This window comes from Podarcis filfolensis (genome assembly GCF_964270895.1).
Source record: "Podarcis filfolensis genome assembly, chromosome: 5".
Classification (NCBI taxonomy): Eukaryota; Metazoa; Chordata; class Lepidosauria; order Squamata; family Lacertidae; genus Podarcis; species Podarcis filfolensis.
Genome location: NC_139608.1, coordinates 16,568,327 through 16,595,039, shown reverse-complemented (window position 1 = coordinate 16,595,039; position 26,713 = coordinate 16,568,327). Strand labels below are relative to the sequence as shown.

Below are 26,713 nucleotides of genomic sequence, written 5' to 3'. Positions count from 1 at the left end.
CATGTTGTGGCAGATCAATCAGCTGCTTCAAACCCGACTACAGGTCATCAAGGCCGCCCCCGCCCCCAAACATGCCTACTGAAAATGTCAGAAAGGCACAAATGTCAATTCTTTAAGAAAAACCAAGGGTAGACACCGAGGTCCAAATTGCTTGCACTTTATGGAGCTTTTATATTAGCAACGGACAAAAGCAACCATCAGAGTGAATTGTATTGTGGAATTTTAACTCTCTTGTTCAACCAAAACTTGACAGCCACTTGGGCTGAATGAAGATCAGTTTTAATTATCCACAACACCCTTTTGATATTCTGCAGTTCTGCATATGTTGTGGCCTTTTACGTATTTTACTAAATGTTTCATATTCTTTTCTGCCAATTACCTTGGGAAATCTTTGTGCAGTCCAGAAGAGGCAAGGGCTTTCCCCATGAGTTCCAGTGTGAAAGAGCTGTGTGCATAGCAAATGGAGCAGAGCTTTGAAACATGCAAACCAGCTGCAGACTCCAAGTACTATGTGTAAGACTTGTGTGCAATCAGTGCTTTGAGGGAGACAAGCAGCTGCACACCCCACCACTCTATAGTTTCTCAGTTGCTACCAGAAATACAGAACATCTGGAAGCTAGGAGGTTTAAAAGCTGTTAACTTTCCAACAGCATTTCAGAGAAACCAAGAAATGCCCTTTACCAAAAGCACTCAAAAGGTAATAGTTATTAACAGCTGATAAACAGGGGTTCAGTTTGGCTGTGAGCATCTGGAGCAGGCACACACAGCAGAAGACACAAGCATCAGTCGCACTCGAGAGAAGTCCCTTTCACAGTGCATTAGTGACTAATGGAATGGCTGAAGAGGACATAAGAAAAATAGTTTTCCCTTCCCCTGCTATCATCTTTGGGATAATATTTTAAACCTTTGTGGATGTGAAAGACATGCACACCGCCCATTTCCAATCCTAAAAGATAATATAATGGAAACAGATTATACAGATAATCTAACAGATGTAAACTATTTATTGAATATTTGCCACCAATATCGTTAAATACATCATCTTGCAGTTTTTTTGTTTGTTTTTTTGCTTTCAAGTTAAAATGTCAGAAACAGAACACCAAATATTTACAATTCTTATAAGGAATGTTACATAATGACACATTAAGGCGTAAATTCTTTTGGCTTATAATTCTGAAAAGAATGATAATAGCAAAAAAGTGATGCAAAATCTTCATCGTGAGATTATGATTAAGCTACAATGTTTTTACAAAAATATGGTGTAAGATGGCAATAAATCCCATTCAAAATCCTGCAATAGGTCCCTTCAACTGGGACTGATAATTTATACAGTCAAAACTTTAAAGTTTACATATAAAGGTATCCTATCCACCATTGAAAAGTACAGCTCTCAACATATACAGTTTTTTTTTCAGGCCACAGTTTTGAAGGTCTGGAGTATCAAGTTGGTTTGATGAATTAGTCGGTTGGCACTTATGAACACATTTATTGCCCTGTTGTAAGAAACAAAACACATTTCAGCAGCAGAATGGAGAACTGAAGCCATCAGATAGAATACATTTCAAAAGTTATTCAAGTGGAATGGCACTAGTGTCGATTTCAATGCTGCTTATTTTTCAACTTACAACTCCAAGCAAGAATGCTGATCAATTGATCATTCAGTGCTAGAGAAGCAGCACCTGGACTGATAACTTGAACTAATTAGGTTGTTTGTTTGTTTGAAGTGCCCAATAATTAGTTTCTCTCCCCACAGATTTCTCTCCAACCAACTGAATGAATGACATGCAAAAATACTTCATTTGCACAAAACATTCCACATATTAGCACACCTCTCACCTCCAATTCTGAAATAAGGAACTCATTCACACATTCTTGCATAAGATCCCTTCAATAAAGGACACAATGAGGAACACATCTTTCTTATTACCAGTGTGAGCAAAGAAAGTAAGGTGGTCTTACCCATCTTAAATCCTGTTGCAAAGCTGACACATTTATGCTTCATTTTTGTTTCTTAAAAGTGTAACTTCTAAAGCATTATTAAGCTACTTTTCCAGATGTTTAAAGTGATGTGCCTCATTTAAAAAACCCATGATAAAATAAAGAAGAGAATTATAGGAACAGTCCAAAATACACTGAGCAACTAATGCCTCTCAACTCTGTACTGATGAGTAAGTCCCTTTGCGGTAAATGTCTTTATTTCATTAATCTATATACTGTTCAATTTCAATTTTCTCTAAGCAATGTAAAAGTAGCTGAATGCTATTTTTTTTGAAGTTGAGACAAGTTGAAAGTTTAAATCAGAATTCTGGAATTCTGTTAAAATGCCTGCTTGGGGGAGGGGGAGACTTCAAAAAGTATTGGAAGTTCAACAGAGAAGGGAACCATCTGAGCGCAAATGGACTCTCCTACCCCAAACTTCAGTTATTGGCTAGGCAAATAATAAATCAGGTGGTCCTTGAGACATCCTGGATCCAACTTGTTAAAGGCCTTGTAAATTAACGTAAGAGCATTGAACCTGGCCCGGTAGCGTATATGATAATACATGGGCCTTATTCCTAGGTAAGCAGATATAAGATTGCAGCCCAAATCAACCAAAGGCCTGCCAAAAATGTCTTACAGCTCTTGTGGAAAAACACAAAAAGGGGCTGCTCTTCATCTCTAGAGGCAAGTCATTCAAAGGTCGTGCGGCCAAGGCAGTAAAAGCCTTAATTTTTCACTATCACCACTCTTGCAAAAACTGCTTGATTAGCCAACCACAACTATTATATGGGGCAATATAAGAGGCAGCAATCCCTTGAGTAGGTGGTTTGTAGGCAACGAAGGGCCTTATAGGTCGAACACTGCACAGTGAATTGGGCCTGGAAACAGTAAATAGCACAAAATTGGCTCAGTGTGCTAATCCTATGGTGTTAGAAGGTGAGCAGAACAATTCTACATTGACACTTCCATGCCATCTTCAAGGGAAGCCCCACGTAAGAGCCATGGAAGCATTGTACACAATTATATTCCCCCCACCAACCAGTGTTATACACATTGGCCAGGATTCAAATAATTACTTTTGGCAGCACCCAAATGCTGGCACATTGTCAGGGATGCTGTTAACTTTTTTCAAAAGCAGAGAACCCCACAAGCAGCAAACGTGAAAAATAAAAATTTGATAAGACCATAGCAGTAAAATCCAATGACCTACATACACTTGCAACCCCAGACAACTCAGCTTTTATGCTAAGTAACGCTAGAATGAATTAACAGTTAGTGAAGGCCATCAAACTCAAATGTGAGTGTTGCTTGGTTAGTAAAAGTGACTTTTTTTTTTGCTTCATCCTCAGCTAAATCAATTTCACTTCTTGTTTGCAAATTATACCCAGTCACAGCATGTGTTAGTTTCACTCTTACTAACTAATGAATTCCTGGGCTGCCCAGTGTTTAACAAACCGGAATAATACCATACAGTAGTATAAACTTTAAATAAACTGAGCGCTGTACAATGCCAAAGACTGGAGGAGTTTGTGTATATCAGCATTGTCCATTTAACTCCAACTACTATGAACCAGGTCAAGGAACAGATGGATTCTTTTCCTCCTCACTACCCAGAGCTAAAAATCGCTGTTTGATAACTTCCATCACTGGCTGCTGTAGCTAGTCTTGTTGCACATGCTTCCCCTCATGTGCAGTACACCGCTAAGGAGCAGTTAAAATGCATGCACTCTTGCAATGGCATACGTTAAGTGCCAACTGCAAGAAGGAACTGATCAGTTGGGAAAGTGTGGCACAAAGACCAGACCAAGTGCCTGTGTAGTTCAGCATGCTGTTTCCCACACTGGCCAACTCTCAGAGTCCTCTTGTCCTCTCCCAAAGTTGTTCCTTAGCCACTGGTACTCAAGATACATAATGTCCTGGACAAAGCATAAAGTCATCTTGATTACTGACCAGGGACGTCCTCCCACCATTTGCTCCCAGTATGTGTTCCTTTGGGATGTATCACTTCTATAGTTGGATACTCCATTTCAGCTATCCTGGCTTATAAGGAAAGATATCTAGACGGTCACAACTTCCATAATCTCTGAACATCAGCAATGCTGGCTGAGTCTGATGGGAGTTGGAGGACCAGTTTCCTCATCCCTAAAATGGCCATTAACTTGGCCATATATGATAACTACTTTTAGGAGACTTCCCATTCCTTATTCCCCCTCCCCAAACAATCTGTCACAGCAGCATTAAATGTGTTAATTTTAGTTGGGGAATGCTGGACAGCGTTGGAAGAGCAGAAGAAAACATGCTTGGATGATTTTTCCTGTTTTGAATCCATCAGGTTTCAAGCCATCTCAGTATAAGCCATCAAAGGTTTCAGTATTTAAAAAAAATCCCTGATTCCCAAGAAAAGTTAATGTTAAGACTGAAAACATGGCAATCTCTATAGTAACAGGCCAATCTATTTTCGAACACTTGTTGAAGTGTGTTAGCAGAAAGTGAAGAAGTGCTTAAGACATTAGTCAGTGCAAACAATACTCATTGCTGTTACAAAATATTTTAAATAAATATTTAGAAAGAAAGATGACAGGGAAGACATAACAAATTCACCAATTCGAAAAACGAAAAGGAAAAAAAACAAAACCCAAGCATACTTACTTTCCATCTTTAAAATAGGTTTTCAAAGTGTCGCTGAAACTTTTAGAGTATTTTACAAACTCTTTCTTTTGGTGCTCAAGTGCCTGAAATATACATATGCAAAGAGTCATTCAATCAAAGCCTCAACCTTCATAAAACATTTTTATTAGCCACTGGACACTGATTAAAAAGATAAACAGAAGAAAATAAGCATAAGTGCTGTGATAGCAAAATTCTGTTTAAGAAATGAAACGACTAACAGCACTTCTGTAAATGTATCTGGGAATGTTTGTTTACAGCAACAAAATTCATACAGAGCATATTAGAAAATTATACTAAGCCTTAAATGTAGCCACTGCAGACAAAAAATCCACAAATACTAAAAATCAGGCAGTAGGAAAAACTAGTAGCTTAGTGACAGAAGATTGGTTTTCATTCTGTTTGCTTCTTCCTCTGCAAGTTTATTTGTCTTAACTGCCAGTGGTTGTTGAAATGATTTACAATTCCCACCATCCAAGCATTATAAACTGCGGATCCTTTAATATTTATAGTTAATATGCTTATATTTCTGACAAGCCAACATAGCAGAATTTAATTCACATACCCTCCGGTTCTGGTATTGATATTTCTTGAAGACATTATTTACTGTGTCAAGAAGTTCCTTTATTGCACTGGCGATGTCCCTATTTGGCAATGAAAAGATAATTGCAACATCTTTTAAAATTAGACTAACTCAATGCAGAATTTTAATCACTTCCAAAATTATGTCTGACATGTATTTCTAAAGGATTTGCTGTCTTACAGAATGAGTTTTGGATATGGCACAGCAAGAGTGAACACCAAGAACTAATTAGATTATATAGCATTTCAAAGTCCAAATTAGGTTTAATGCAAGCCTTCCTATGTGGAAAGGTAGCATCTGCTGGATTTAGAACTCGACACAATAGTGTTACACAGCAGGAGCTCTGGACTATCCTCAGAATGATACCCTCCCTTCAGAGGAACTCTGAATATATACTATGAATAAAATGAACAGATATGAAAAAGTGACCCATGATTCACCTTAAACTATTTTGTGAGCACTGATCTCATGAATTGAGGCTGTTATCTTGTCCTACCTAAGTCTCTAGGCATTTAAATAAAGTTAAACCACCTGGAAGAAAACTGTCACAGCAAGTATCATTGAAAGCAATTTGATGGCAGTAGCCCCTCTCAGAATTAATGGATACAATTTCATCTTGTTCTAACTTGGCAGAATTTAAGGTCACTCTACAACAAGACTAAACAGCCTTGCGCTGGGGCTAATAGAGGTCAGGAGAGAGAAAAGACAGTTAACACTATGATCTGTGGACAACTCTCAGGTTTTCACAATTACAACCAAAGCCACAGAATCCTCCCCAAAGTCACATGTGAAATTAAAATCATAGCCTGAGAAGGATTCAGACAAGCATCTACACCCAAGGCAGCAAGTGTGACATTAAGATGTTTGGAGTAACTGAGCATATTCAGGTCTACTTCAGCTTCCTTGCAGTTCATCTTCAAAAATGCCTATCAAACTGCCACCTTAAACCCAAAGGAACAAAAGAGTTGGGATTATAATTTGGCAACTGAAGCCGGGTAGCAGGTCTTCTATGTTTACTACTGCACAACTGGGATACACTTTCCCATTTTTTAGGTTTGGGATTCTGTGGGCAGCAAGCTGTTCAATAACCCCCCCCCCAAAAAAAAATAATTAGTTATGTCACACCAATCATGCTTGCAGCTGGTGACTTCAGCATAAGAGATTGTGGGAAAGTTGGGTTAAGAGGATGAACCTTAATGGGAGCTGGAGGGATTAATTAAGATTTGTGGAAGTGCTTTCTCTCTGATCCTAACAAATACTTCTCAAGGGGAGAAGAATTTTAAATGTATGGGGAGAGGGGGGCTTAACTACTTCAAATATTCTTGAATAAGTAAAGGAGTGCAACTGGGACAAGAAAATATGTGCTCTCAGTCTACCTGCTACAGCACCATGCACATGATTTTTTGCACATTTTTTTCTGCCTATCTGGGAGCTCTCCCTAGGTATGCAGAACCCCCTCCTACTCAATCTGTGGAGAGCTCAATTTTGCTGCCCTGTGGATAGGCAAAGTGCCTTTAGCTTAACTAGTCAAAAGAATCATGGATCAACTTATACAGAAGTTAAATACACCAAATGAATCTCAAAACTAATTTGAAGTTTTTTTAAAAAAAATTGGCTCCAATCAAATGATTCAAATGAATGTGCAAGCTTAACTCTCTCGTGGACTGTGGCCTTTTACTTTCTCATCACTGCAACGCAAAAAGGGTTTTAAAGTTATAGTCATAAACATGGGAGCGTTTTTAAATATGCCATGTCACAGGGCACATCTAAACTGAGAGCCCATGCAAGCTCTGGACCAGTGCCTAGATGAGAGGGCCAAATTTTCTCTAAATTCTGGCAAGACAGACATTTGGGCCAGTGACCTGCATTCAATGGGGTTTTACTCCCCTTGAAAAACTAGGTTTGTAGTCTGGAGATGCTCCTGGATCCACCTTTTTTCTACAGGCCCAGGTGACCTCACTGACTAGGACTGCCTTTTAAAGGTAAAGGGACCCCTGACCATTAGGTCCAGTCGTGACCGACTCTGGGGTTGCGGTGCTCATCTCGCTTTATTGGCCGAGGGAGCCGGAGTACAGCTTCTGGGTCATGTGGCCAGCATGACAAAGCTGCTTCTGGCGAACCAGAGCAGTGCACGGAAATGCCGTTTACCTTCCCGCCAGAGCAGTACCTATTTATCTACTTGCACTTTGACGTGCTTTCGAACTGCTAGGTTGGCAGGAGCTGGGACCGAGCAACGGGAGCTCACCCCATCACGGGGATTCGAACCACCAACCTTCTGATCGGCAAGTCCTAGGCTCTGTGGTTTAACCTACAGCGCCACCTGCGTCCCAGGATTGCCTTTTACTGGCTGATAAAGACAGTTATGATCATTCTGGACCACGATAGCTTTACCACTGTCACCCATGTGCTGGTAACCTCCAGGCTGGATGTCTACAACGTGCTCTATGTGGGGCTGCCATAAAGTTGGTCTAAAAGCCGCAGGTGGTACAAAATGTGGCAGGTCAACGGCTCACTGGGGCAGGAGATTGCCAACACATTATCCTGCAATAAATAACTGCATTGGCTGTCACTTGGCTACCAGGCTAACTTCAAGGCACTGGTTTTAACATATCAAACCCCATACAGCTTGGGGTACATACAGCCTGAAATATCATGTCATCAATCACTATGCTCTGCAGAAACCATCTTATTCAGAGTTCTGACACCTACCCTTTGGAATCCCCTCCCTTTAAATACTATGTTGTGTTTTCAGTGCCTACTGAAGACCTTCCTCTTCCCAGCAGCCTTTTAAGTAGAGATCTTTCCCAGTTTTTCATCTGCACTGGAACTGTTTCTGAGATGTTTTATTATCACTTGTTTTTTGCCACTGTGGGCTCTTTTGGGAGGAAGGGCAGAATATAAACTGATTAAATAAATAAAAACAGCTGCACATATGGAAGTCAGTCGCTTCTAGTGCCCATCATAGCTACTCTTTAGGTAGACACTGTGACAGCCTCTTTACCCTTAAAAAACTTGATAAAGCTATAATGCAAACTGGCACATGGTTCCCTTAAGGTTAGAGGAAGTCCCTTTTTTAAAAATCTGATGGAATGCTTAAAGTACTATTATAAGTAAGAGTTTATTACGGCAAACTGGGCAAAATTGGCATTGCTGTCCATTGCCAAGTAACAGATTCTGGTTAAGCTGCTGTAGCCACTATTAGCACTGCAGCGGCTAAAGTCTATCCACAGCTTGAACAGCAGACAGAAAGAAAATTTAAATTTGAAGCAAAAATTCACAAGCACCATACACTAAAGTGATAAAAACCATAATTTAAAAACACTACATATAAACTGTAAGCAAAAAATACAAAGCGGGGGGGGGGGGGGGGGAGAGACCAGCATAAAATATAGGTTTAAGGAAAGTCTTCTGCTTGGATCAGCAAACTAGTTTAGACAGGAGCACTTACTTGATTGTCTGAAGAAACCTCACTCTGTCATTGATTTCATCTGGAATCTTACTGAGAATCTGTTTAAGTGCTCGTGCCTTTTCATTTAAGTCTTGGAATTCTGGCTCTGGCCTTTCAATCATATACTCTGGAGGGGGTGAGAGAGAAAAAGAAATTGGTCACTTACTGCAATAAGATTAGTTTTCTTTTTCAGTGGGGATTTGAGCCTGGGTCTCCCCAAAAACCACACCAGTACCAAATGCACAATGCACATGGTGGGCAAGAACTGAACTATGAACCCACCCGGTTTTCCATCTTCAGTGTAAGACAAAGTAGGTAACTGAAGTCCTAAGACATGTGCCTGACTGCCTGAAGGATGCTTGAGGGACATGCCAAAGCAGGATAAGAAAATGGTGCTCTACGTGTACGAGGGGTATTTCAGAGCCAGGAAACAGAACAAAGTCCTGGATTTGCATTCAAACTGCACTCCTGTTGAACTCACAATTATTTTTCATCTCTTTTTAAAAAAATAAAAAACACATTTCATGATAGAGTAGTATCAATCAGCACAATCACAGAAGTTTAACAGAAATACCTTCTACGTCGTCAGCTGCCATGCGCAGGAGAGACTCAGTAAAGTTAACTTCAACACTTTTTTTCTCCAAAATTTTTATGATGATATCTTGTGTGAGACCTGGATTTTCCTTCTCAGCCTGCATTTCAAATAAGTTTTATTTATTTAGTACACCAACAGTCAATTTGCACGCAGTAAAAGATATCCAAGAATCACTACGGGTTCTAAATTCAAAATTATGTTTTTAAAAGCTAACCAAGCAGCACTGCATCATAATAAACATCCAGTTCTGCACCACCATTTTCTCCTTGAAAGGAAGACCTATATTTCTTGGACTGCATCAACATTTTTCATTTGTAACTTTGCCCAGTAAGCCATTTCATTTATTTCTGTGCAACATTTATTTCTATGCACTATAACAACCTTTCTTCTTCTTTTTAACCCAACTGAAATTAAGGGACAGACTTATTTACATGATTACATTTAAGTCCCTACAACATTATAGACTGCACAGAATGAGGTACGTTCAACTTATCTTCATAGCTCTTATCTTTAGATACACCAGAATAACTTTTTCAACAGCTAGCAATGTGCATATCTTGTAACAGTAACAGGAGATAATGAACTCCACAGAGGGTAAAAAGGAGCTGCAAAACCTCACATTTCCTACATCCCATGTCTTACACTTTCCTCAGAGTGCTTTTACAGTATTGATTTTTTAGCTTTTTACAGAGGATATAACATGAAGTAGTAACAGTCAACCACCACAGTGATGACTATACAAACTATGAAGCAAGATTGATACTTTCTGCTCCACACACCTGTGCCCAAATTCCTCTCAGTTATAAAGAAGGAAATCTGCACTCCCGCTTCACATGCTTGTTTCTCAGAACAGAATCTAAAGGTAAACTCCAAATCCCAGGCCAGAGACAGGCTATCCTAGGCCACAAATACTGTATTGATCTTCTGTCCCTCCCTATCCCAGTCCACCAAGCTAAAGAATGGGACACCATCTCCTGCATCACCAAAAGAGGACCGCTAAGGAGACATCACCAAGTGCCCTTTCCTCTTTTACACTGGGAGGCCCGCCAGTTCAAAAGCCCAAGGCCGAATGAATTTATTGGCTTTAGTGGTGTGCAAAATCAGGGACGATTCACTCCCCGGCCAGCACCTCTTTAATCTTCTACCCTCGGGCAGAAGATATATCAGTTGTACCAACAGGCTAAAAAGCAGTTTCTATCCGTGGGCTGTTAGGCTGCTGAACGGAAAATAATATAGTGCAACTGACTTTCAGGGTTGGTGTGTTGTGCAACAAGCACACAAAGTGCAATGAGATTGAGTGTTTGTGGGGGGTGGGAGTCTCGGTTAATTTCATTGTACACAGGTTATACATTGACAATAAAGGCATTATTGTTGTTATTATTATTATTATTATTATTATTATTATTATTATTATTATCATCATTATCATTATTGTTATTAAAATGTGCTTGTGAAGTAGCTCTCATACAAGCCAAAATGCAGCATGCAAGTCATTGCTTCCTGAACCAGCAGCCCCCCACCCCGGTGCTAGATGGAGATGCCCAAAGGACCTCTGTAGCATTAGCTTAACAGAAAGATGCCTGCCCAACCATAAAGGAAGACTCCAAAAACTCACCAGATAGCTTATTCATTGCTCATCTACTCTTATGGGCCACAATCCAGAGAACCAGATTGCTAATTCTGTCTGCTCAGTGTGTCTTTTGATATTGTTTGCCTTTAAACAGCGGCCTCCCATGTTGCATGGCAAGCCTCTCAAGGACTTTCAAAAGCAATTTGCAATGCAGCATGGGAGAAAAGGGTACATGTTTGAAGGGGGAAATTTCTAAGTGCCAACTGGGTTTGTGAAATCTTTTGAGGGCAAATGCTGAAGCTTCTAGATTCATGTTCCCGATGTTGAACATAAAACCTTCCTCATTGAAGCATAAGAATATAGCTTCTTTTCCTACTGGATGAATTTTCTTAAAGCATTTCAGAGTGTCCACAAAGCCCCATAACCAGCTGCTTCCTAAAGTTAGCTAGTTAACAAGAGTGCTTTGCATCTTTCGCTTAAAGATACAATTTTCCCAGGTACACACTTGAGTCTTCTAAGTTGCCAAAATTTCTTCTTGAACCATGGCACACAAAAAGGAGTATAGTACTTTCAAAGTAAATTCTAGTAATGCCATATCAAGAAGTATTTTAGTTCCTTGTCCCTGGAAACCAAGCATTTCAGAAGCCGTAATATCTCTACCAAAAACAAAAAAATGTTGGGAGTGAAGTTGCTTAACCTGGTGCAGTTATGCTTCAGTAATTCATGCCCGCTTAGTGACACAGGGTAAAAGAAAAAACACTGAGCTTACATGCTGTCAAAGTTAAACTGTACTCCTAGACAAGAAATGGGACAGTCTGAACATAAGCCATACAACTTGGCAGTATTTTCTTCATAGGGCCAGAAATTTAACCGTAACTTCTTATCCATAAATAAAGCCCACTTCTACTAGAAGAAAAAAATGTGCAACTGATTTACAAAGAGTGCAATTGTGCTCATTCAAAATACAAGGTTGTAAGTAACAAGCTAAAAGCTTGTGGCAAAAGAGCACTGCTGATTAAAGTTTACAATACTGATTAACAAATAATTTTGATATGAAGTGTTTAACTATGACTATATTCCATTTTACGCATTTGTTAGAGGAATGATTGGTTTTCACATAACAAAATCTAAATAATTTTATTTGAGACACTTGCAGTTCTTTTAAATGGTGGGCAAGGTCACAGCCACACAGAATATAAAGCCATGCTTTCGAATTTCTTTGGTTCAAGCAGCAACTGTCCCAGGAATTACAATGAGTGGAAAAACTCATTGGACTTCCCACCATGCTCTTTGTGCTCTAGCCCAAAGAAGAAAACAGATACCAAGGGATAATCACAGCTGCATTTCTAGGCTCTTTAAGAAACACAGCCCAATGAATGCCACAGCAGTCTTTCCAAAGGGTGGGAGGCAAAGCTGGGCTAATTCCAACTCACTTCTCAGACCTCAAAACCAAAGCCAACAACAGGGTTAGCACTACATGGCTATCTCTGCTGTATCTCCTTTAAAGTACTGTGAGAGGGAACCCTTTTAAGCCTTTTGCGACCAGGGAAACAATACAGTAAATGACAGGAAGAAGAGAGAGCATGAATGGGACCAGGTTTGAAATGGAAGACTGGCATACCAAGCTCAGAGAAAAGGAGCAGAATCTCCTTAACTGTCTGCAAATCTGGAATACATCACCAATGCCATAGGGCATAGGCATTTAACTTATGAAGTTAGACCAAGTCAGGGTATCTAGCCCAATACTTCTACTCTAGAAGATCTTCAATGTCTCTGCAAAGGTCATTCACAATTCCTACCAAAGATACCAGAATTTAACTAGGACCTTTAGCATGCAAAGCAGATGCTTCACATCCGAGCTATAGCCAAACAGCAGATAGCTTTCTGCCTGTCTCAACCAGATGCATGCTAATTAGTGCAGGAAATGGGAATTTGTTTGGGGTCCCTAGGGAGAAGAAAAGTAATGGATCAGGACAGAACAGGACCAGTAGCTAAATCCGGTATGCAGTTAATCCAATTTTTACATTGCTGTATGAAGCTGATGTACAAATACACACAATGTTAATTATTCTTACCTTAATAAAAGCTGCTCTCAGTGTCTGAGCTGCAGATAAATTTACTCGTTCTAGCTGCAAGGTGGAGTTAAAAGTAAATTGTTATATTAATATAAAACATGCAAACCAAAAAACACTTTGCCTTATGAAACTCCACTTCCAAATTTTCTGTCAACTTACTTAAGCTGATTCTATGTTTAAGAGTAGCAGGCACCGCCTCTCAGCTCAAAATTAAGGGTTCACACAGCCACTTACAAGCATAAAATTAGATAGCATTGTGATTTTTTGCTCTCTATATTCACATGGCAAAATGGTTCTGTGAATGGAGCAAAGACCTGAAAATTACTGGTTATCTGGTAGAATTTGACAGCTGGTGGAGAACCATTTCCACAAAGGCCAAGGTTTTGACTAACATACAGCCAGGGGTGGTGCAGTGATGCATTGCAACAATCCATTCATAGGACAGACAAAAAAAGGACTCGTAAAGATTTACAGTTGTGTTTAACAGACTGAAGGGTGACAACTGGAACACTTATTATTATAGACAGACAGAATGAGATGCTTATACTTCCAAGGAGTGTGTAATAATTGCAAAGATAATTTAATATTTATATATTATTTTCTTAAATGCACGCCAGAGAAGGGATGTTCCCTTGCATACTTAAACAAAAACAAAAGTTCCAGCTTCCTGGATCAGCAAATATTTCTGGATTTTACCATTTTAAAGCAGGTCAATTCTGTGAAACTGCAGAAACATAGTACAAGCCTTTCTGCCATCTCTGTGGCTGCCTAAAACCTGGATACTAATTAAAACCAACTGAGTTTACATTTCAGAAACTTGCATATGCTGAGAAGTATCTTGAGAGCATATAAGTCCTGAAAAGAATGCCAGAACTAAGAAACAAACTGGGGCCAAAAAAGTTAAGGTTATAGATATTGATTTCATGGAAATAAGCCAAGCCAAAGAAAGATAGAAAGCAGGACTCATTAGAGCAGTTTGTAAAGACTTGGTAGAAAATGTTAGCTTACCAAGTATAAACAGTATGTTAGGGTATCCTCTAACCTCCTGCTTCCCAAACACTGTAATACATAGAAAATCAACTAGAAGGCATGTTACCTCATTAAAGACAGGATACATAACAGCATAGAGAGGCATGGAAACCATAGAAGTGGTCTCTGCTTCATTCTTCATCTCTTCCATTGTCATCCTCATTCAAAGACCCACTCTTGAAGAAAATGGCTATCAAAGCAATGGACTTCTCATTCAATGAAGCGTTTCTTCTTTCTTCTAGTTGTATCAGAATGCTTAGAGCACTTTAAAAAACTACCCTGGAAGGAAGGAAGAGAGAGAGAGAAAAGGTTTCATTATGATCAGTATCACCTTTCAGACAAGTAGTACTACCAAAAATGTAATGCAGTATATTCAGTACTGCCCCAATAAGCTCAGTTCCCTTCTAATCAAAGTTCAAATGTGCTGCAGGTTAGCTGATGATCTGTATGCAATTAATGCAGTTCTTGAGGATTTATCACAAGTTCTCATTTCAGCCACTTTCTTGAAAAGAGCAATGAAAATGAGAAATGATGTCTTTAAAATGCTAAAGGTCAATACTATTTTTACAATTTATACAGTAAGCGTTCATCAGCGCTAGCAAAGTTAGTCATACATCCAACAGTGACTTGCTTGGAAAGTGATCGAAGAGACCCAAAATAGCAAGTAACATGTAAGCTGTATGTATGCCAGCATAATGTCATCTGCAAAGGTAATAGCCGATAGTCTAATAGATTTACTATTTAGGTATGACTATGCTGTAATAAGTTTAAAATGTACAAAAAGCTACACAAACCTCTATGCTCAGGTTGCTTTAAAACAAACAAAAGTCTCAAACTCTGTTTTCATAAGGGTGTGCCAGCAACTGTTAGCTCAATGGAAAATAATGGTTCATGAAACCGAATCTGGTTTGAGATCCTCCACCCTACCCTGCCCAGCCCAGCCCAGCTCAGAGAACAGTGGACCTGAATTTCAAGTATTGGTAAGTAATCGCTCCTATTTCACGGAGGATATGAAAAACTACGCTGGAAATGCATTAACCAAGTATATGCCTAAACAACTGATCTTAACCATTAAGTATGCAAACTCTAACACATCTGAAATATTTTTTCATCCTCATGAGAAGTTTGTGGAGGACATATACAGTCATACCTCGGGTTGAAATAGCTTCAGGATGAATATTTTCGGGTTGTGCTCCGCGGTGACCCGGAAGTAATGGAACACGTTACTTCCGGGTTTCACCGCTCGCGCATGCGCAGATGCTCAAAATGACGTCACACGCATGTGCGGAAGCAGCAAAACGTGACCCGCGCAGACGCGTCTTACGTTTACTTCAGGATGCGAACGGGGCTCCGGAACGAATCCTGTTCGTATCCAGAGGTACCACTGTATGTTTCAAAATATCTATTAAATGGGATTTTAATAATATGGCAGGTAAAATTAATCAAGTGCATTGGTCTTCAGCCAGTGACCCAGGCAACACAAGCGGGTTGCCTTCAACCCAAAGTGAGTCACAAAGCAACACAATCTCTTTTTTAGGTTATGTGTTAAACTGATAAGATAAAAAGCAAGGAAGAATAATAGAATTGTAGAGTTGGAAGGGACTCTGAGGATCATCTAGTCCAACCACTGTTCAAAATCCCGCAGGCCGAAGACATGTTTTGTGACTGGCACGGGTCCAATTGCGACTATGTGGAGATCTCTGGATGCCAGGTTGGCAACTGACATCTCCAGCTGGCTGGCCCCTCCAGCTTTTTTAAGCAGGTAAGCAGAAGAGCTTATTCATTGCATTTATATCCCATCCTTTTCTCCATGGACTACAGTATATGTTTTCCTCCCCATCTCAGTTAATACCTACAATGTCCCTGTGAAGTAGGCTAAGAGGCTGTGACTGGACCAAGGTCACCCAGTGAGTTTTATGACTTGAGTGGGGATTTGAACCCTGATCTCCCAGGTCCTAGTTTGACATTCTAATCACTATACCACACTGGCTTCCTAGAATACTGCTATGGGAGAGCTATATAAATTGAGTAAGTAAATAAATATGGGTAAAGCAAACCTGAAATATTTTCCTTTAAGCTTGAATTTGTTTTATTCTGGATTGTTTTATTTGATGTTTTAATGTGCTGTAAACTGCTTTGAGATTTTTTTTTGTTTAAAATACTGTATAAACCCATATAGAAATGAGTAATAATGATGATAATAATTCCCACAGCAAAAAGAAAGGCACCTAAACATTCCATTGTAGCAACTGTAACCTAGGTTTAAGATGCCATTTGGCAATTGGCTTATATATGAGTTGTAACACCGACTCCAACCCCCTGCATTGCAGGAATATGCAGCTGTCCCGAACAAGTATTGAACTTGCAACCTTGGTGTTATCAGCATCACACTCTAATCAACTGAGCTATAAAGTGGTAACTGTGAGCAAAGGAGATGGAAAGAAAGGGGGAATGAAGGGAGAAAGGGCAAAAGAAAGATTCAAAGTTTCCTAGATTTCAGGATGGACTAAAGGAGAGTGCAGAGTCTGAAAAGGTAAAATTACTGCTCCAGTTTCTACCAAATCACTTTATGATCCTGTCTCATACAAAAGCTAACTTCCATTATCCATGCATTGCCTCAGTCAAGAGCTCCTCTCTTATTTCCTTCACCCTTAAGTATAAAAACTCATTTTGAGGTTAATGTTTGCTGCACAGCCTCTAGAATGTCAGGTTCATCTAATAAGGTATTGAACAAGTACATTCACTCACCCAAGCATGAGTAAATGGGTAGGAAAATGGGGAGGGGGAGAGAGTTTAAAGTGATGCACATTGGACCAAAAATGTTTCACATATTTCACATATATGCTCATGGGGTTTAATGGCCAGCAACAAGTCCTTGGAATCACAGTGGATAACTCAGTGAATATGTTAATCCAATGTACAGAAGCTGTGAAAATGACAAATTCCATTATAGGGATCATTAGGAAAGGAATTGAAAACAAAATTGCAAATATCACAATGCCAATTTACAAATCTATGGAGTGATCACACTTGATGTAATACGCAGAGTTCTGGTTGCCTCATCTCAAAAAGGCAATTGTAAAGATGGAAAAGGCTCAGAAAAAGACAAGCAAAATGATCAAAGGGATGGAACAACCTCTATGAGGAAAGGGGCTTTTTTAGTTTAAGGGGGAAAGTGAGTAAGTGGAGATTTGGCAGCAACGCATAAAATTATGCATGGTGCAAATAAAGTGGACAGAGCAAAGTTTTTCATCCTCTCTCATAACTCAGGGACATCCAATGAAGCTGAACACTGGAAGATTCAGGACGGACAAAAGAAAGTACTTCTTCACACACCACATAGGCAGATGGGAGGCGTATAAATAAGAAATTATATTATTATTATTATTATTATTATTATTATTATTACAGTTAAGCTCTGGAGTTTTCACCCACAAGTAGTAGTGATGGTCGCCACCTTGGATGGCTTTAAAAGAGGATTAGACAAATTCATGTAGGTTAAGCCTATCAAGGGCTACTAGCTATAATGGCTATGTTCTACATCCACTGTCAAAGCAGCATGCCAGTTGCTGTGAATCAAGACTCTGCTTCTGCTTGTCTGCTTCCCATAGGGATCAGCTTAACTACTTTGAGAGCCGGATGAGGGACTAGATAGACCACTTGCAGGCTCTTTTTATGAGACATGAGGATAACCAACCCCACAAGTACTGCCTGCAAGGCTGGTTTTATCTAACCTCACACTGAATTCAGCATTTTCCTCAGCAAAGAGAGGTTAAGCTTTGAAGAAGGAAGATGACATCTGTCTAGCCACACTGCAGTAAATTTACTGGTTTACAGACAAAAAGCTTAGGGGAAGCTACAGCAAGGCAATTAACCTTGACCAATTTTCTAATGTATATTCTCTCAGCATGCAAGCCAAATAGAAAAGCAAATAGAAGCTGGCAGCTGTGTATTTGGCCAAAGTACAAACATACTGCCAAGCCAAGTTGGCGTACACTATTTCTACACTTAGCTTTTTACAGAAATTAACACTCATGCTTCAGAAGAGACTGCAGCCTCCAGTCAGGATTTCTGAAAATAGCTGAAACTGGATTTCAAAAGAACATTTTGGGCTAATGAAATGTACACCATCTTCTGCTCCCAATAAACTCTCAGGTGCCACAAAGTGCAATTACATAGATGTGCACCAACATATAACAAACCTGTGTTTTTTCACCCCAATGTTAAAAGCAGTTAACACACTGCTGTAATGCACTGCAAATACCTGACAGCCAGTAGTGCACAGAGCTAGTAATAATAACAAATTCAGGTACTGGGCATCATCATCAGCCAATATTTAGGCACCTTGGCATTGGAAGAGCCTGGAATTTTTCCAGGACCAAACAGAAACATTAGCAACACATAAGCATATGAGAGCCCAAATTAATTTGTCTTACTTCTGTATTGAACTCAAATTTCAGGTATGCTTTCAGAGCTGAAACCATTTCATACTGAGAGCACCAGACAAAATTATGAGCCAGGGTGAGTCTTGAACAGAGCTAAATTTTCAGTTCTCAAGTACCAGCATCAAAAATCTAGGTGTGTAGGATTTTATCAGATCCCAAATTTTGAAGGGGAATATAATTAAATTAGATGAAGAATGAAATACTTCCCTGCTGGTTTGTTCTATCTGTTGGGGAGATACAGCAGTATTCTGGAGAGGCCAGAAACAGGACTCTTAAAGGAAGCTAACAATTATCCTAAATGGAAACTCACATACAATTGTCCAAAAATAATCTAACTTTTACGATTTGCATACAATGCTCTGTTTATACTCTTACTTGTACAAGTGTTCAATATATAGCAACTTCTTCAGTGCATACACAGTCATGAGTACCATAATATTCAGCATTTCTCTACGTAATTATTTTGACCTAGTTTACCTTGATATGCCACAGGGGAAACTGCTATTAAGAACTACCTGCTCTTAATGAAGTCTATGAGAAGATTTTCATTCCAGAAAAGAGAGCCTGTTCTCTAAGTCTCCGGAGAAGAAAGCACTAGCTTGAAATTTTAGTCCCACAGTTACTAACACCTTTCTTTGAGCTCTTTATGGAGTTACCTGCTTTTTAAAAAATTTAACTCTTATTATTTTATCTTATCACGATGACTAATGACTTACCAAACCCAGGGCAGGTACTGCCAAACCAAATCAGATCACAAGGCAGTTTACCACTTCTAATAGTAGCTAATTACAGCTGCTTAAGGGGGAAATGGGGCCCGTCAACCTGGGAAGGTAGCTTATCTGGAAGAAGAAAAACTCTGATCCTAAAGCTCTGCTGACTTGCGGCTATACTCATGCGTGAGGAAAAACCTGTACTCGCTGCCTTTCAGGACACCTTTGAGAGAAGAAAAGGCTAAGGAGTAAACCCTATACAAATCTGGAGCAGACTCCCTAAGACGGTTGGGAGGAGTCCTGTACTCCTCCTTTTGGCAACTCCTGCAGCCAAGCTGGTGCCAAATGTTTTGTTTTGCTCTGCTTTCCTTTGCACCACATCAGTGAAGCACCAGGTGAAAATGTTCATCTTTAACCAGGCATTTGGTTGATTGTCATCCAATGCCCTATTAAAAATGGGGGGGGGGGGGCTTGTTTGTTTTTATTTTGATTATGTATTCTGTTTTTATATTGTGATTTAATCCTGTGAACTGCCCTCCGGATGCAGGGCGAAATATAAATTTAATAAATAATAATAATCTGGGCAGCCCAGACCTCCAACCACATTGCCCAGGCCTGCGCCCTGGGGAGGTCACCTGGGTGCTACTAATGCAGCAAAAACAAGGCGGGAGGCAGCACATACGAGTTACCTGTCTCTGTAGCCACAGCAGGAGCTGCGATTTTCCAGCTGCCTGGTTTAAGCCCTGAAGTAGCAGTCCATTGCCCAAGACAGACAGATGCCAACAACAGTTGCTTAGGAGGTGGTGGCAGAAATGTTTTCAGCACCATTTAGACACCAGTAAGTAACCTTCACCCATTCTTCTGTGCTTATCTATAAAACTATTTAGTGTTTTTTTGGGAGAGCAGTGCTGGCCAAACATCATGAATTTAACAGAATGGCCCTCCATGTTTGATTTTTAAGCACAATCCAGGATGTCCGTGTTGACCTCTACAGTGCTAGACTCACTTACCATGGAAGATGGCTGCCTAACTGCTGCAGAACACTATCTGCTAATAATGTGCTGCAGTCTGTGGCAAGAACAAGAAGTTTACATGGAGAACAACATTATCATTACTGTCACTTAATTCTACAACTTCCTACCCTTGGAGTCTGTCAAAGTTTAAGAACATTTCAGCAGTGATACAAAAACAGTAAACTGTTTAAGTGTCTGATGGTCTGAAATAAGCATGTTTATTTAAAGGCTAACACTTTTCTCTCTCAAAATACTAGTAAGTAAGCTGCCATGGTTTAGAAACAAGCAACAATACATTTTGAAGGAAAATAGCTTTTCTAACCAATTTTTGCTTCTGCAAGTACATCACTTATTTGCTTACCCATTATTTTAAAATTCTATATAAATATAATAGATTAGTCACTATTATTAGATTAGATTTCAATTAAAAAACTAATAAATAGTCTAGGGTTTTCATTAAGGGCAGTTCCAAATGACAAGTTTCCTGGTGCACAAACACAGAGCTCTTCTTCATTTGTTATGAAGAATCCAGGCACCTTTCTTCAATGTTTTTTCTTTATTTAAAAAAAAAATTCACAGGGGACAATCATATGGCAAGATCCATCAGCACAGGCAGCTTAGGATGCAATGGATCTGTTTCAGCTAGTGTTAAGCCCCCAATCCCAGCTCAGCCAAATATGAGCAGGTGTAATTTGTTCTTCCTAACTGAACCGAAGCTATCTGAGCCAAGGCCAGTGTAAGTCCTCAAAAGGGGGCATTCCAACGGTGGGACTGGGGCAGGGGAGAATGGATTTAGGCTGGATCATAAGCTCAGTCACACAGAACTCTAATTTAAAGGATCATTCTCTCCCTCCACCAAGCTTAGACAGAGCTGTGTCACACCCACTGATGACCAGTGTTTGGATTTGGTGTAACTTTCTGCTGGCTTAATTTATACCGGCTTGCTTTCCATCAGTTTCTTGTACATAGGATTGCTCACTATCACATTGCAATATAAATTTTCCCAACTATATGAACATTTACAAACAAAATTGTGTTTGTATTATTGGGCACTGAACTTTCCAGAGCAGAGACAATATTATTCTGGCACTTGGGGAAATGCCATTCTTTCACCAACTAGTACAGCTTTTAAAACAGAGCATGCTGCGTATAATGTGGCAGCATAAGGATCACAAGCCACTTCTTGAAACTATCAGTAAAAAGCAATACAATTCATTACTCCTGCTCCTCCACCATATCTGCACCTATTTTGTGTATCTTTAAAGTTTAATTATAAAAAATAATGAATACTACCAAGAAGACTACCTAAACCACAAAAAGTATAATTACATGGACATTCTGAATGGTGTGGGATTACCATTTATCTGTGACCCTAAAGATGACTAGCAATAGTAGCAGTGTTAGAAACTCAGATACATAAGCTAGGAGCCAAATGGCTCCTTAAACTCAGGTTTCAGTCGCCAAAATGGAATGTCTGGTTGCCATTTTTGAGCAAGACACCTCTAAAGTCTTATTTTTCAAATGAAGTACTGATTGTCATTGATTCTCGGTTAAATATCTGGCTAATTCAGATGACAACTGTGAGCTAGGTTGAGAATTTTGAGAACTTAGAGAAGAAAAGTCACTTGATCCAGGGACAGTCCACATATATTGCCCCATTCCAACCCCTTTTTCTGAATGGTGACTGCTCCTGCTCAGGCTCCATTGAAAAAGCATTTTTATTTCAGAAATTCATTCCGACTGCGCAGATACAGTATAACTGAAAGAATTCTACAGGATGTGTCCAGATCCAATGATCCCCAGACATGTACTTCCAGATGTAGGACATGTCAGGCACCATCCTGGCACCTAGGCATCTTCACTTGGTCACAAGTGGTCAATTGCCAGGTGCAAAATGTGTCTGGTGCCTGGCTAATTTTGAACACTGATAAGTAATGCCCTAATGGGAAAAGCAACATTTTGCTAATGTAACGGTATGTTAAAAAAAAAATTAAAAAAAACCTCAAAAAGAAGGTACGTCAGATGGTAAACAGCTTTGTACCTGGCTATTTCTGTAGTCTTCATTAACTTATAAAAACTGAAAGAACATTCAAATCCATATGACATGGGTCAGTTTCATTTTCTGTTTTTCAGATGCATTATGAGATAAACAGCCCATAAAAGAATCCAGGCAACTCAAAAGATCCAGGAACTGCCACTATCAACTGTATAAACACAAGAGTTTCACATAAATGAGTGTTAAGCCAACAAAGGCTTCAAATGGAATGAGCACCATTACTACACACTAGCTACTGTCATTAATCTCTCTTTACCATGAAGCAATACACTAAAGATCAGCACCACTTTTTAAGAATCCTACCTCTAGACTTCAAGACTGCCTGCCTCACAATTTCAGTATACAGTGGTACCTCTGGGTACGAACGCTTCAGGTTACGAGCTCCGCTAACCCGGAAGTAGCTGCTCCTGGTTGCGAACTTTGCCCCAGGATGCAAACGGAAATTGCGTGCCAGAGGTGCACACACAGCTGGAGGCCCCATTAGCGAAAGCGCGTCTCAGGATAAGAATGGTTTCAGCTTAAGAATGGACCGCCGGAATGAATTAAGTTCGTAACCAGAGGTACCACTGTACAGTATTTACTGCCTGGCATTTGTCTCCAAACAGCCCTGTTCCCTGGCCATGTTAGAAAAATGGTCTCTAAAATTCTCTAAGTCTCTGGATTCCAAAGCTGCTCAGCCTGGTCACATCAAGATGGAGACATGTATACCCCTCCTGCCTTCTCCAGCTAAAAACATGGGAGCCTTGGTTCAAAAGGCAGAGGACCTATCAATAACAATTTGTCTTTGACAGCAACCTGCATGCTCAGTTCAATCACTCCAAAGCAAACTCTTTAACTACTGTACATACTCTTCTTGCCTTCATTCTACCAACCCTCACAGTACTTCCGAGCCATATGACAACACAGTATAACCTAATAAACAAGATAACTAAGCTATGCCCAATGATGTGCGGTGGAAATTTTCCAAATTGGAAAGATTTTCTAAGTTTTCTTTTTCTGCAACCCCCCCCCCCATTTCATAAATTCCTTTGTGACAATGAATCATAGAATCATAGAGTTGGAAGTGACACCAAGGGTCATCTAGTCTAACCCCCTGCAATTTAGGAATCTCAACTGGATCATACATGACAGATGGCCATCCAAACTTTGCTTAAAAACTTCCAAGGAAAGAGAGTGAGTGGATAACACACTACATGTGCAGTATTAGGTAAACTTGACCATTTCAAAGTCCTCAGCTTTGTTTACTAAATATAAGCAAAATAAACATGCAAAGGTAGATCATTCTCTAGGTTATCCCAAATCTTAGCAATAAAGATGGAACATTTTCAATGGAAATTACTCTATGCAAGTTATCCTAATATGCCAAGGATTCCCCCCAAAAAAGTACTGCCTCTAACTGCCTATATCTATTCTATTACCACCCCACTCAAGAATCCAACTCCACCCTCTGTTATCCATGCAAGAGAATGCAACAACTGCCCTTGCTATATCACAGCAAAGGTCCCACTTAATCCAGCATTCTGTTGGAATCCCCTGCATCCAATGGCCCAAGAGCCCTCTTCATCAAACCTATTCTTCGAGCCCTCCACCAAGCCATCTCTAACAAGCACACCAGCTCTCCACACTTGAGAGATGGACGTGGGCATGTCTACTGAAACAGATGAAAGCAGCAAAAACATACCTGGGCTACTTCCTGCTACGGGCTGTATAATAATACAAAACTCTTGACCGAGCGCCTATCTATGAAAGCTACTCCTTGCATGCAGTAAACTGAGCACATGTTGGAAATGAGCACCCAACCTTTTCCACGATATGCCAGCTTTCCTCCCCATGCCAGAAAGCATTAATAAAAGTAATAATAATAACAGTAATAACATGGCCCACCACATTACCACCTGCAACCTGAAGGGAGACAGTCTCTTTTCTTCTGCTATTTACACAAACCAGGCTTGTCTGGCCTATGCTGCTGCTTTCCTCTTTCGGCAGAGGGAGGAATACATTACTGCCCCCAACCCCCTGCAATATTATATTATTATTCAGCATAATTACTGGCATAATTTAGACAAAATACCGTCAATGGGGAAAATTATATTTATTGTATCTATCTGCAAACACACACCCTCCCTTGCTTCAAGAAGACAAAGGTCTGTCCCCCATCGAGACTGCTTCCTCTTCCCGGTTCTTCCCCCCACCCCACTTCTCTCTCTCCCTCCGACCTTCCCCGCCTACCCTTGATGTGTATTTGACCCCCCCCCAGCACGGAAGCCACCCTAGCCCCAAATCCTCCCCAACGGGACACGCCATACCTCCCCGCTTCGCAGCGCTGGCACCTGCGCCCCCCGCCCCGTCCCTCGCCTCCCAGGGAGACACACCGGCCTGGCCTCTCCCGGCAAATCTCTTCCGCTTGGGAGATCTCGGGGCGGGGTCGGGGAGAGGCCCTGCCCCTCCGGGGAGAAGGTTGGCTGGGTGGGGGGACCTCTCCTGCTTGGGGTTCCTCCGAGCTGCGCCTGACGGGAAGCAACTAGGCCCCTCGCCGGCTCTAGCCCGGCCACGGGATTCTCCAAGGCCTCTTACGCCTCCGGGGCGGCGTAACCTCTGCGGAGCGGCTAGGCCCCGCGCAAACCTACCAGTGACCCCTGCGGACATTGCCGGCGCTAATGATAAGGGTAATAGGAATGGCTGAGGTAAACGACGACGACAACGGCGGTAAAGGCCGCCGGAGCCGCAGCAGTTAAAGCTCCTTACCTCCCCTCCCTGCCCCACCCGCCCCTCGAAGCCTTTTAGGGCTCCCGAGCGGGCTCCGCCGTCGCTGCTCCCGGAAGTACCAGCCGGAAAGGAAGCGCCCTCCTCCTCCTCCTCCTCTCGCCAGCCGCCGCCGCCGCCGTTACCACACAACCAGGCGTTGTCCGGAACTAGCCGGCGACCGCGCGGGCCCATGGGACCTGTAGTCCGCTTCTCGGAAAGACTACAGCTCCCGAGAAGCATTGCGGGAAGGACGAAGCCGGCGACGGAGGGGGGTGAAAAGGGAGGCATGAGAAGGGCCAGGAGGCGGGTGGGAGAACGAGCCAATCAGGGCGCGGGACTGGGGAAGGAGGCGCGGCGTTGACCATGTATGGGAAACAACGGGGCGGGGAAAAGGGGGAAACTATTCCAGGCGCTGAGAGACGAGAGAGAGAAACAACCCCGGAGGCGGTGCTCGCGCTCGCTTGCTGCTGCTGCTGCGTTCGCTGCTCCGGTGAAAGGAGCTGCTGCTGCTGCGGAGCGAGCCAGGGGTGCAGCCACACCTGCAACAGCTGCGTCGCCCGCATCGCCAGACCGGCTCTCAGGTAGGCGAGCGCGCCGACAGCAGCAGCAGCAGTAGCAACCCTGCTGCAGCCAGCGCCGCTTCTCCCGCCGCTTGTGCGGGGTGGAAGAAGCAGAGCTGGGCTATCTCTCTTTTTAAAATAGGATAGTTATTTTCAGCGCTTTTGAAAGAACGGCAGCGGCGCAAGGGGTTGCGTTTGGCGGTGTTCTCAGAAAGATTTTTTTAAAAAGCTCCCCTTGCTGCTCAAAAGAACGGCACGCTGCTCCTTTTTCTTTTATCGCGGATGCCAGATGTTTCAGCCAAACAACTTAAGCCACTTTCTATCTCTTAGGAAATGCCGCCTCGGTTTCGTAGACGCGGCTTTGCGAATCCCTCCTAGGCACTGATAAAGAGCCGCGGCTGTTTTCCTCCCTCTGGTGCCTAAGAGGGTGTATATATATTCTTGTGTCCGCATATTATGCAAACGAGACGCGTTTCCTCAGAAACAAAAGCCAAACTAAGCCCTGCGATCTTTTCTTTCTCTTTCTTTTCCTCATCGGGATTTTGGCCAATGCCCGATTTCTCTGAGTCGTTAGAGAAAATGCTCCTTTTACTCGAAGGGAGCTCGTTTACACCCATTGCCATTCTCCGTAAACGGCGATTCACGTGTGCTCTTTGCTGGGAGTCTTTCAGACAATGCTGCCATTTACTGTAAGAGATGTGCAGAACTTTAAAATGTAACGCTGAGAAGTAGCATTTTAGTGTTCGTGGGTGCGTCTCTCTGTGTGTGACAGAGGCGCTATTATTGCTGCCTCTTAATATGTATCACCTTAGATTAGGCGTTCTTGATATTTGTTCGAGATGCTATCTGTCTTAATTTCATACCTATCTCCTCCTACGGTGCCTTCTGCTGCAAAGCATCAGGGTTTCTCTTAATGAACTGTTTTTGAAACATGTTGGACGTTTTCTATTGAATCTTTGTGTACAGTATATTGAATATCAGTCCAGTAAAAGTATCCCCAGCCTATAGGCATTGTATATTTTCATGTCTATTGATAGAAACTGAAATCGGTGGCAGTTTTGCCATTGACTTCAAGTGCATCATTGTTTAGTAGTTCTAGCTGCTGTTAAAAGAAGAAAATGAAAGTGAGTTCTCAAACTGTATATTAAACAATCTTACCAACAATAGAAAATGAGGTGATGTAGTGATCTAGAGGGGGTGAATTATGCAGTTTTAACAAGCCATCCACATTTGGGTC

General features: G+C 41.2%; 2 protein-coding genes and 1 long non-coding RNA gene across 9 annotated transcripts in view; 1 reads left to right on the top strand and 2 right to left on the bottom strand.

Moving 5' to 3' along the window:
* Window positions 1-986: 986 nt before the first annotated feature.
* On the bottom strand, window positions 987-25,120 carry PDCD10 (programmed cell death 10). Of its 7 annotated transcripts, none has more exons than XR_014547973.1 (8): window positions 24,917-25,070; window positions 14,015-14,226; window positions 12,919-12,972; window positions 9,253-9,370; window positions 8,679-8,805; window positions 5,213-5,291; window positions 4,002-4,712; window positions 987-3,596 (listed from the first exon to the last, which is right to left on the bottom strand). XR_014547973.1 is itself a non-coding variant. In XM_083613593.1 (8 exons), exons 2-8 carry the CDS (start codon window positions 14,108-14,110, stop codon window positions 1,412-1,414), a joined length of 639 nt encoding a protein of 212 aa, XP_083469719.1. In that variant the 5' UTR covers window positions 14,111-14,226; window positions 24,917-25,120; the 3' UTR covers window positions 987-1,411. The 7 variants fall into 7 exon arrangements, 5 of the variants coding, with proteins under 5 accessions (XP_083469719.1, XP_083469717.1, XP_083469720.1 ...); XR_014547974.1 differs by lacking the exon at window positions 24,917-25,070 and adding an exon at window positions 24,478-24,549; XM_083613593.1 differs by having other exon boundaries at window positions 987-1,493; window positions 4,630-4,712; window positions 24,917-25,120.
* Window positions 2,228-4,105, bottom strand: LOC310762495. The gene is made up of 2 exons (XR_014548026.1): window positions 3,986-4,105; window positions 2,228-3,582 (listed from the first exon to the last, which is right to left on the bottom strand). It is a non-coding gene; the product is annotated as an uncharacterized lncRNA (long non-coding RNA).
* Window positions 25,121-25,315: 195 nt separating the features above from the next.
* Window positions 25,316-26,713, top strand: part of SERPINI1 (serpin family I member 1) — a 103,115-nt gene continuing 101,717 nt past the window's right edge. Inside the window, exon 1 of the mRNA XM_083613475.1 lies at window positions 25,316-25,497. The gene's annotated coding sequence lies outside the window, so the exon portion shown is untranslated. The remainder of the gene's footprint in view (window positions 25,498-26,713) is intronic.